Below are 12,846 nucleotides of genomic sequence, written 5' to 3'. Positions count from 1 at the left end.
TCTATGAAAATAATTTAGGTGTTGTGAGCCTTGCATTTGCATTTCCTTTTAGAAGGCCTATGAGCAACGACAGATTATTTTAGCATATTTTAACACACTGGAAAATGTGCAGGAGGAAGCTCTAAAGAATATATAACTCAGTGAACTGGGTCTGAGTTATTTTAAATGAGATGTCAAAGTTGTCTTGCCACTAAAGAAGATACTAAATAATAATATGATACAATTCTTTACTATCTTGTCATGTTTCATTGATATGTTTGGGGTCTTTGCTGCATAAAAATGTCAAATTTGTAAAGAGCAAGCAGGGATCATAAATTGAAGGCCTTATACAAAGCTGCATTTTCAGTTAAGTAAAGCTGTTTGACAGATTGCCCAGAATGCAAACACAGAAATGTTGCAACGGTTCTGCAACATTTAGGAAAAGAATAGGAAAGACATGCTGAAAGAAGAAAAAGGACCATTGCTATCATTCAATCTACACTATGTCTGAAGAAGGTTTTATAAATCAGAGCACATCCTTCAACACTGTTTTGTTTTTTGTTTTTTGTTTTTTGCCTTCAGATTTCATTTTATATAAAGTGACTAATGATAAGCTATGGAAATCAAAATTTATTGAGAAATCTGTTTCTCTTAACTGATAGTAATCCTGCCATGTTATACTACTTCAACATGCTATAAAAGTCATATGATAATATACTTTTAACCTGGGATTTCTAAATGGCTTTAACGAATGCTAATCCTGAGAGTTTTCCTGCAGGAATAAAAAGAGAAAGGTTTTGGGAGTCGGCAGAATCCTACAGGGACGTGGAATCAAAGCCACTGCACTGTATCATCTTTTGTAGCATTGTAATTACTCCTAAGCTGCTTTCACAGTGTTAGTACACTAAGATGAGGAAATCAAAAATGGTCAGAGAAAGTTCATACTGTATAACTGAAACCAGTGACGCAGAATGTGTAAGTTATGCCAAAACTCTTTTGATTTCTGTTCCAGGATTTGCAACGAGTGGAAAGGGATAATTTGGGAGGGTGGGGGAGACATTAGGATTGTTTTTGTTCTTTTTCCTTGGAATCTTGAGCTACCACTCTAGTACCCACCTAATTAGAATGTATACACATCAGCAGGACTGACTACTTCATTAGAGACACTGTACTCATTGGGGGCCTTAGGGGTACTGCTGTTCCTATGTGGGATTTTAATATTGTAATGTATTGCATCTTAATGTATTAAATTCATTTTGTTGTACTATATTGGTTGGCATTTTATTAAAATAAATTGTATTGTATCATATTTGTATGTTTTAAGAGAAAATAATATAAAATACAATATTTGTACTATTATATAGTGCAAAACCTACAAATCTGTGCCTCTGCCTCTTGAATTAATCTTTTGGTTGCTTGCATTGGGGAAGGAAATGGAGGAAGGAAACAACCAATAAAGCTTTCAAAATTCAAGAATTCTGTTTGGTCTGCTGCCTTAAAATTTAGGTTACAGAGTAACACAAACATACCCTCACAAACATCAACAAAAGTACATAAGGCTGGGAGTATGGCTCAGTGGTAGAGTGCATGCCTAACATGCAAAAAAAAAAAAAAAAAAGTGGGAAAGGACTATGAAATTATATTAGCTTATCTACCAACACTATACATTAATATGAACATTTACTGTAAGCCTATACGCAAAATCACATTTTTCTGTATTTGTAAAACTACACAAGATCCTTGCATTTTAGAAAAACTCTTCTCTGCAGGGTGGAGGGAACAGGGAGGAGAGAAGGCAACCAGTTGGCCAGGCAAAAACTTTTCTATTAAAATTTAAAAATACAGAATCTAGTTCTTGATTTTATTGTGTTCTACACATTTCAATTTATTAAATTTATTCAATTTATTACTAAAGAGGAAGCAGTAGATTAACTACTGAAGAGAAAAGGGACCAAATGTACATGAAACCTTGAGTTTTGCTATTTCTATGTATATTTGAAATGTTGATATGCATATAAGATAAAAGTAAAACTGACAAGTAATCACAACTCCCTTTCTTCCCTCAATAGATCAGGAAGCGCCACACCTTCTGCGAAACCTCAGTGATCACACAGTAGCCATCAGCAGCTCTACCACTTTAGACTGTCAAGCTCACGGTGTCCCAGAGCCTCAGATCACTTGGTTTAAAAACAACCACAAAATACAACAAGAACCCGGTAAGAGATTTGTTTTTCCTTGCATTTATTTCTCGTCCTTCCTCACAACTCTTCTCCCACTTTCCTATCATCTGCTTCTCCTACATCTAGGACTACTTTACTAAAAGAGCTGCAAAAACTAGGCTCATACTTTTGTCAACTTCCGGTGAGGAATAGTTAGACCTGTTCTTATGGGGCCCATATTCCTAACTCTATAAAAAATCCTATCAATTGTAATGCTTTATAGTGCATTGAACTCCTCACTAGGAAAGTGAGAAGTTAATTTCTTGGCATGAAGTATTACACAGCTTGAACATCTAATTCAGAGAAGTAGATTTATAATCTTTCAAATTCATCAACACCAATTTTAATGATTGAGAAAAGAACGCTATTTTCATACTGGTAAAAAATTTCTAAATTAGTTGTTATAGACTTTTTTTCCCCAGCAATAAATATTCTTAAAACCACTAGAGCTTAACCAGTAAGTAAGTACAAACACCATCTTTTGCAAACCTCATAATGCTATGGTTAAGATTAACTGACCTTATTTATATTTTTTATTAATAATTACATTTATATTAAAACTAAAGTTGCCACTTGCCTGGCACCAGCAAGGTCCTGGGTTTGATCCCAGCACCACAAAATACAATAATATAAAATAAAATAACACTGCCATTTAGTTGTAATATTCCAACAACCTAAATCAAGTAAGTGGCAACATTAAATGGTCCTTACATGTGAGTTCTCTACTCCAACTGAAACCTCCATTTGCACAGGATGAGTTTGTATAACAACTCCAAATTTTTAGATAGTGACTAATGTCTTAGAAGGGCCTTATACTGCATAGGTCCCAAACCAATCACATCACATAATTTTTCTCCACAAGGTAGCACCTATAATGCTGACATTATACACTTATTCATCCAAACTAGAAGGTGATTACCTCACCTTTGCCCTCCTCATCTAATCTATCACCAGACTGAGCAGCTTGTACCTACTAAATATTAAATGTTTCTCAAATCCATCCCTTCCTCTGCTGTCCAATTATTCTACTGGTTCAGGTGCTCATTAGCTGGCCTCAACATCTGCAGTCATCTTGAACTTGTCTCCCTCCCTCTCTTTTCTATTTTCTACACAGCTCTATAAAATGCATCTGTGACCATGTCACTTCTCTGCTTAGGTCTCCTGCTCACTCCCCACCACATCATCTGATAAAGTTCAAGCATCTGACACAGAAAGCCCTCAACAAATAGCCCTGCCTACTGCAAGTCCATGCTCAGCCTCCCCTGCCTTTTATAGATCACTGCCCACATTATGCTGCTTCAACCCTCTGTGCTTTTTTTTGTTCTTATGCCCCTTCTGCCTGGAGTACTTTCCCTTTGTATGATGCCTACCTGTCCCAAGACTCGGATTTGCTGTTCTCCCTCTACCAGGCCTTGCACAACTCCACAAGGAGAAGGCAACTCCTCCATAAGTCTTTATTACTTGTGAATGCTTCAACTTCTTTCTTGAGATTTTGAAAATATATATATAATCATCACTTCATATGTGTCTATATTATCTATTTCTTCTGCTCTCTTAATTTTTAAATCATCTTTTGATTTGTATTCCTCCTCCTGAGAAATAGTCTATCTTATTTATCCTATTTTTATCTTTATATCTTCAGAATCTAGCATAGTATTTGGCAAATAATTAATGAGTGGTTTTCAGAAAATCATATTCTATACTTAGCAAGTTTATTTGTCTGGACAAATGCCTAGATTTGGGACAGAGCCTCTACCATAGAATTTTTTAAGCCAAAGAGACCTTTAGAGTATCTTTTAAGCCAAAGAGATCTTTAGTCCAATATGGCAAATCGAAAATTGGCTAAAGAGGTAAAATGATTTACCCAAAATGACACACTACCAAGATAGGTAGTTCCATGAAAAAGAACCCATTGAGGCTTTCTACTACAATAAAAGGATGAGTGAATACATCAACAATAAATAGCTTGTAAAAGGATGTGTGTAATATTCTTCTTTAGAGATTCAGAGTATATATAAAACCCAAAGAAGTCCTGCAGTAAAGAAACATGGTAAATTGGTTTTAATTCTGTATTCCCCAAATTTGCTTGATCACAAAATATATTTTATATAAAGTTAATGCATGATGATGAGTGTATCTTTGAAAAAGTAAACTGACCTAAGTTCAGTTTAATATTTTGGATATGGGTTAAATCAAATTTGAAAGCTCAGGACCATTATGGGCATGGAGGAAAGATTTAGCAAGAGAATGTGTCCAGGCAGTTACACAAAAAGAAAAGGATTATGATATACTAGGGAGATCAGAGTTTTAAGCCCAGCATTCATGAGTCATGTAAGAATTTGAACAACTCACTTGTCCTACTCTCTGAGCTTCTATTTCCTTGTTTATAAAATCAGGATAATAATGTTGACTGCACAGGGATGTGGTGAGGTTTAAGTGAATGAACATAACTAACCTGGCCCATAGTCATAGCTTAGTAAATGCCACCTTCAGACCCACCTCATTTACACAGAAATTGGCTCACAAGTTGTCAGAATTCATGGAAGGTATCAAGAGTTACTAAGTTATCTATCTCAAATATCAAACAACTCTAAATATAAGAAAGATATCTACCCCTGAAGAATATCTACAATAGATCTCTTATAAATTCTTGTGTAAAATATTTATAAATATCACTCTAATAATGCTTTTAGCATTTATTAAATTCAACTATGCTTTATATCTCTTTTCTCTTTATTTACTCTTTAAACCTACTATATCCTTTTGGAAATGAATTTCTTAATTTCTTGGAGACAATCTTTTACATGTATATAGGTCCTATAAAGTTTCATACACAATATTGCCATTTGAGTCAGCAAATGCAGTAGCCAACATAATATGCTCCATGACTATGACCCCCATGTCCATATACATAATTATCTTCAAAGATGCCAACTCTTCTGTGGTTATTTCTTTTTACAAACCCATGGGTAACAAATTATAGGTAACCAAGGTGATCATCCTTAATCAGTGTTCCAAAGCTAAAAGGAAAGAATATTGAGCCCAGAGCCTAAAAAGCCTGAAAACTAGTTCATTATACACTCAGCCATTGAGGCCAGAGTGAGTTAAACAAACAAAAAAAGAGAATAAGGTGTGTGTCGTGTAGAAACCTGGGATACATCTTTTATAGGAAGCCTGGCAGTTCAAAAGGGATCTTTATACCAAAAGAATCTTAGGGGCCTTGGATCCATGATAGGATCTGGTCCACTATCATAGTTATTTGTTAAATGATGACTCGTCCCCATTCCAAAGAAAATATGCAAAAGGAAGCAGGGCACACACGAGAGCTCACGCTCTAATGGCCTGCTGAAAGACCTCAGGGTAGTCAGAGCTTTTTCCTCCCTGCTCATTTCCTTTCAGGAAAAAGCTTTCAGTGGGACACAGCCATTCTCCAGAAGAAATGCAATCCCAAGAAAGTGTTACGAAAGCTGAGTAGTAAATTCTTGGGCCAAAGGGCATCAAGCAAGAACAAAAAGGATGCAGGAACAAAAGTGTATAGGCAAAGGAAGGCATGTACACAGGGGCTGGGAGAGGCCACCTCTGCCACGGAGATCCAATTGAGAAGAAAAGCAGCCCTGGACATCCTGCTGGCTACTGCCCAACTGGGGCAACAGCAGGCTCTCCCCAGCCTCACTTTACCACTGATTGCCCACCACCGGCTGCCACTCATTTATCCTTACTCTGGCCTTTCTCCTCTGTTTCCCTCAGCCCTCTGGACTACAGACTATTTTGATTCCTGCTTGAAAAACTCTCCTTCCTCTAAGTTCTTCTTGCTCCACTCTAATTCTTGTCACCAGGGATTCTTCTCTCACATTCCAGGACAGGGATTCTTCCTTTCTTCCAATGTCCAAGTCTCTTCTGATTTATGCCATTCAGTGTATCACTTGGTTGGTCTCTGGTTTTATGTGTGCTTATTTTTTTAAAAAAATTACAGATAGTAAAGAAGACATATTAAGATATATCTAAGAATAATCATAAAAATTTATGAAGCATTTACTAGGCATCAAGGTACTATGTATGTGTGCTAGAAATCTCTCATTTAATTTTCACAATTATGCCAGGAATGAGGACACACACCTGTAATCCCAGCAACTCAGAAGGTTAAGGCAGGAGAATCACAAGTTTGAGGCAAGCCTCAGAAACTTAGCAAGAAAAAAAAAAGTTAACGGGTTGGGGATGTACTTCAGTGTTAAAGTACCCCTGGCTTCAATCCCCAGTATCAAAAAAATAATGAAACTATTTTTCATAACTATCCCATGAGGTAGGTATTGTTGTTAAATGCATTCCACAGATCAATTTTCTTACCAAGCACCAATTAAGTTGCCAGCACTGCTCTAAGTATTTTACTGATATTAATTTGTTTATTACTCTTAATAATTTAATAAGAAGTGCTGAACGATTACACCTGTTTTGTAGACTCAAGGTTGAGAAAGCTTAAAGAGGGAAATACTAGCTCAGGACAGGATTAAAGGGCAAGGCACCACATTCAACCCAGAGAGTTTGACTCTGAAGTCAAAAGAATTTCACTCTGAACACTGAGCATGTGGAACTAAGCATTAGTTCACACTAATCACAAGAGGACTAGTTTTAAAGGACCTAAAAACAATGAATATCTCCTCATTACTCACTCATAAACATGGAATTCTCTGGAAGACAGTAGTTTATTTAAAGAATATTTTTAAACAACCTAGAGCATATTTAAAAAAATAAAGTATTTTTAAAAACAGACATCACATGTACAGAGTTAACAATTTTGAAGCCAAATGTTACTTTTAAGTTTTAAAAAGTCTAGAATTCATTTCATATCAGCCCAACACTCATCTATTTACTGATTCAATAAATATTTATAAGGTGCTTCTTCATGTCTGGCACCTGCTAGGCTCTAGAAATATAGCAGTGAAAAACTTGGGTAACAAAAAGATCCAAAACAATTAACTTATGTATACATTTCAATGAAATACAGCTTCTTCAAGCAACAACCATGTGTGTCCTGACTTATTTATTATCATGTCAAATAGTTTTTTTTTTAAATGGAGTAAGATGAATAAAGGGGACAAGAACTATGACTTAATCACAGGATTAAAATATCTTTAATATGAGAGATGAGGACAGGTTGATCAACAGGTACTAAATTACAGTTAATAGCAAAAAAATTCTGGTGTGCTTGCTGCACAATAGATTAACTACAGAAAACAATAATGGAACCACACTTCAAAAAGCTAGAATAAAATATATAGAAAGTTTTCATCATGAAGAAATGATAAATGTTTGGAGGGTGGGAATGTAGCTCCATGGTAAAGTTTTTGCCTAGCACGAACAAAGTTCTGGGGTTCAATCTCCACAAAAAAAAAAAAAAAAAAAAAAAAAAAATTCATTCAAGAAATGATGTTTGAGGAGACAGACTTGTTTAACTTTAGTTAAGCATTACACAATGTATACATGTATCAAAATGCCACATGGAAAATGTGTAATTTTCAATATGTACAATTTTCTATGTATCAATTTAAAAATAAATTTAATTTAAAAAATCTTTACTACATTAGATAATCAAAAACAAAATACCTTTGTATTTTAATTTTGCTACCTTAATACTGAGCATACAATAGGTTCTTACTAATTCTTAGTTAAATATATAGAATAGAGGAAAGATAAGAAATAAAAGAGAATTTGGGACAGGTAATAAAAGCAAGAGTCTCCAAACTAGAACTGGGTAAAGAAGCTACTAGGAACCATTAGGAGGGACTAATAGGGTACAAAAATGTTGACAGATGAAGGTGATGGAAGACATATTTACCTTGACAGGGGGAAATAAAAGCTAGTGTGAGTGTAATACAAGGCAGCAATCGGAGAGAAAATGCAGCAGTGTAAAGGAACCAATATCCAGAAAGAACCACATAGGTCCCAACTTGGAGATCAATTCTATCTGACAGGTCTGAGTTTGGTTTGGTTCCCAAGGGTTATCACACACCACAGCTCCTTTAGGAAGCATTCATTTCTGCTGAGAATGTAGCTCAGTAGTACAGCACTTGCGTAGCACGCACAAGGCCCTGAGTTCCATCTCCAGCACCAACAAATAAATAAATACACCCTACTCTTAAAAAAAGAAAAAGAAAAAAAATTTCTATTGGGCTAGAAATGGTTAAGGTTTGCACTCAGACTTGGGACAATGATATGAAGTCACCTTAAAGAAACTGAGACCCTGAGTCTCTTTACTCTCTCTCCAGTCACCTGCTTGAGGGACTGGCAGCTCCTTTAAAATAATCAAAAGTCATCTTTCTACCTCATACCCTTCCCATATTTTTCCACTGAGGTCCTAACAAGTGACATGGCTGAGTGCGTGCCCCAAGAGAGGGGCTGGTGGCAACCCACTCTGTAGTGGCACTTTAAGGAGTAAGGATAAGGATATGCTTGCAAAGCTGACAAAACGCAGCAGTCCTATGTAGGTTTACACTGATACAAGTACAAATGATCTCACATATGATTGTGCAGAGAAAATGGAGTTTCTGAAATTCATTAAAATGCTGAAGTAACAAACTCTCCCTCTTTCAAAAATACATAAGAGAATATAAGGAAATACTGACCTGAGATCTTTATGGTAAAGTCTGCCTGTACCAAAAATTGTCATCGAACTCTTATTTAAATTTCTATAAGAGTGAAACATTTTTAGACTTTGAAGGTAAAAGCACTAGTATTGGAACAACAGAATTGAGAAAGAATAAACTGTATCTTCAATAGACTGAGGCTGGAGCAGGAGAGGACCACTCTAACCCAGTGATTAATATACCTTAAATGGAATTTTCTTGGTTACCAGGACTAAGTATTTATCTACTGACCTGAAAGGGACATTTTTCCCGTCACCAGCCTATCCCTGACACCATTTATCTGTATTTGTAAGCACCATACTCATTATCACACATAAAGAGAGAATAGAATCATCTCTGGGTGGTAAAGTGATTTGAACAGATCTAGGAAATATCTTAAGGAAAGGAGAGAGAGATGAGGATACTAATGAGAATGTTAATAATGCCCAGGGATGATAAAACTGACCATCTTCACCTCCAGGCTATTAAGAATTGACAGTTTTGCTTGATTTCATAGTAATAATGCAATTTAGAAAGTTTGATTATCATTTGTAAAACTTGAGTAGAAAGCACCTTTTTTTTCTCATGCAATCTACTCTATGATGCACAATGAATGAAGAACTATTATAGCAGAAAAGAAGGATATTCAGGATTCCCAGGTATGCATAGGACAATGCATGTGAAGGTGGCCTGTGGCTCTTACCAACTCCACTAAGGCTGGTGGGACTGGCTAAGCTACTATTCTTACTAGTCCTTTCTCTTCAGTACGTGACATCAAAGTCAGAGGGATCTCTATCCAGACCAAGAAGCAGCCCAAGTTTCAATAGTGAATAGTGAAACAGCTCTTTTCTTAGGCTGAGACCTCAAAACACATTCTTAAATTTTATTTGTACTTCTGACAACAATAAAATATGAAGAACACTTTGGACCAGTGCAGAATCAAGGCTTGGTTCTTTTCCAAGAATAAACTTCCTTTTAGAAGGTGAAGAGAAAGGAGTGGCAATAAAAGAGTGGAGCTGGGTAACTGCACAGAAAATAAAATCTGTTGGCATTGCCGAAGTTCAGAGCTACAACCCTGACCTCAGTCAAAAGAGGAACCCTGACTTTAACCAGTCACAACATGACAAAAAAGCAAAAATGTTACTTTATATAATTCCCACAATTCTGCAATTACATCTTAATATTTGGCTAGTTCAATGAAACTGAAAAGTACAGCTGTAGAGTTCAATAGTTTACTTCTAGAAAAATAAAGTAACCTATAAGTAAAGTCCCATTTTGAATTGGAAATCAATAAAAGCTATTTATATAGAATCAATCTTGGCTCCCAAATACATTTTTTGTTGACAAGTTTCAGCTTATATAGGTCTCACACATATAGATGTACATACATATGCAGCATCATATATCATACCATACCCTAATGCTTTATCCAAAGTAAATTTCCTGGCTGCATTTCACAGCATAACATCCTCATTCCTATTCAGCCCATAAAAACCTTCTGAAAGCTGCTGGCCACAGTAAGTACAACCTGAGGGATCACATTTTGGACAACACAAACATATGCATATGAGCTAGTTGTTTTAGTTTGGTTGGAGGTAGGTGTTAAGTTCTCTTCAATTTGCAAATGAAAATTCAGAATGTAAGAAATAGGAAGGAACTTTGCCAATGTGGACATCATTTTATTTTAATTTTTATTTTATTTAGTATTTATTTATATGATACTGGGGATTTAACCCAGGGTGCTTTACCAATAGCACATCTGAGCACATCTCCATACCTTTTTTAAAAATTTAATTTTCAGACAGGGTCTCACTAAGTTGCTTAGATCCTCACTAAGTCGCTGAGGCTAACCTCAAATTTGCAATCTTCCTTCCTCAGCCACTGAAGTCACCAGGATTACAGGTGTACACCACCACACCCAGCATGGGCATCGTTTTAGAAAGACTTTCCTTTTTTTGTCTTCCTAATTGTGGCAAAATACATATAACATAAATTTTACCATTTTAAAGTGTACAGTTCAATGACACTATGTACATTCACAATGATGCACAACCATTACTATGTAATGTAGTTTCAGAACTATTTCATAACCCAAAATGGAAATCCTATATTCTCTCTCTTTTTTTTCCCCCTCCTTTCTTTGCAGTGCTAGGGTTGGAACTCAGGGTCTTCTACATGCTAAGCCCGTGCTCTATCACCAACACCCTCAACCCCCAAAGCTGCTTATTTTTGACAGTGAGTGAATTGACTTCTTCCTTCAATTCTTTCTATGACCTCTTAGAATACGTGGGACCATACTTTGAGCACAGCCATGGTCGGCAGCTCATCTGGTCTGAAGAGCAGTCAATGCTTGAGAGGTCAACAGTAGAGGGGAAAAAATGGGGGACAAAGAAAATAGAGAAGAGAAATAAAGAGATAAAGGGATCTGCAGGTGGGGAGGTGTACTCTCTCAGGAGTTATCCCAAGGACTTCTAACTTGTCTAAAGATACTAACCCCAAAACTAAGAGCACTGACTGGGCTCTTAGAGTAGAAGGGGGCTCAATCTCTACAAATTCCACTTTATACTGAAGATTAAAAAAAAAAAAAGAAAATTCATATGCTATCTAAGATACACACCATCTTTTGGCAAAATCACATAATAGGCATAAACTAAGTGCTGGAACAATGCAGGAACCTTGAATTTACATTCTCATAAAAATATAAGGAATAAACTTAAAATTATAAGCATATAGTATACAATCATACAATAATTACTAGGATGAAGATTAAAATAAAATAATATATTATACTGAGTGGCAGTGTCATTCTATGGGAAAGCCAGCATCTCTGAGATGAAATCTGAATTTAAGAGGATACTATGTGACTTGCTTGTATCATTAAATATACCTTAGAAGTCCTTTGACATCAATACACATTGTTTTAACGGTATGTACTTCTAAAATTTACTTAGCTATTTAGAAAATATATTTTCTTGATTTTAACCTCTTTGCATTGCAGAAGTACTTCTCTGTCTTATAATGGTCATTAGAAATACTATTAATAAAGTCAGTACAATTTTAAATATCATGCACAAAAAAGCCACTGTAGGTGAGTGGTTATATTTTGCGGTATAGACAAATCCATTCTTATAGATATGGTATGGCAAATCTGAACATACCATAAGAATTTATTGAGTCAGGAGTATATGCACACACACCTCTCTCTGTGTGTTTTACAATTTATAGATAGTTGTGGTTGATAATCAAGATTTTATAGTCAATGACTTTCACCTTAAAGTATAATAAGAAAAAGTAAATTATTTACGAAGTCCCTTGAAAATACTAAAAGAGTTGGACATATTAAAAATTTAGACCACAACCCGTGGATAAATGTGTAGTCCAATGTGTTCACAAACTGATCCACAATACCACTAGCAACTAACACAATATGTCAGTTAAGTACTTACACTGAGTCTTCTCATCAGAATACCTTATTGGTATTCAAGAAAAACAACCCTCTGAAAAGTATTATCTCTTTGAGGCTAGTGAAACCTGTGAAATCACCAGAGGTTGCATTTCTAAAGCTCTAGGAACTGGGGGCATTTTGAACCTTAAGACGTCAAAATTAACAGACATACAATTTGACAAATTCTGAGAAAACAGAAACACTCCAAGTCATCAGTAAATACTACAACTTAAGGCGTAAGACTCAATGCCTAGCATAGCTTCATAATTTTAAGCAAAGATCACAAAACGTACTCTCATCCTCCAACCCCTATACTTGATTTTCTACTGTCTGGATTCATTTGGTTGTTTCCTTAGTTAATGAAGGTTAGCTAGACACTGAAGATTACGTAAGAAGGCTTCTCCAAGAATACACTGTGGAGCAGGCAGATAAGAAAGTCAGCAATTTGATTATAAAATGATAAGTGCTAGAGTAGGGGCATATACAAAGTAATATAAGAGTAACATAGAAGGGGTCCAAAAAAACCAAAAGATGCTTTCCAAAGTAGCTAAACCTTCAATATTAAAGGACAAGTAACTTGACC

General features: G+C 35.7%; 1 protein-coding gene across 1 annotated transcript in view; it reads left to right on the top strand.

Annotated features, from left to right (window-relative positions):
* Window positions 1-12,846, top strand: part of FLT1 (fms related receptor tyrosine kinase 1) — a 169,955-nt gene that overhangs the window by 94,771 nt on the left and 62,338 nt on the right. The window contains exon 14 of the mRNA XM_081300650.1: window positions 2,049-2,195. Within this exon, the coding sequence (XP_081156776.1) occupies window positions 2,049-2,195 (147 nt within the window). The remainder of the gene's footprint in view (window positions 1-2,048; window positions 2,196-12,846) is intronic.

The sequence above is a fragment of the Spermophilus citellus genome, assembly GCF_964194105.1.
Source record: "Spermophilus citellus genome assembly, chromosome: 1".
In the NCBI taxonomy this organism is placed as follows: domain Eukaryota; kingdom Metazoa; phylum Chordata; class Mammalia; order Rodentia; family Sciuridae; genus Spermophilus; species Spermophilus citellus.
The sequence above is the reverse complement of the archived record's forward strand: the minus strand, read 5'-3'. Positions and strand labels throughout refer to the sequence as shown.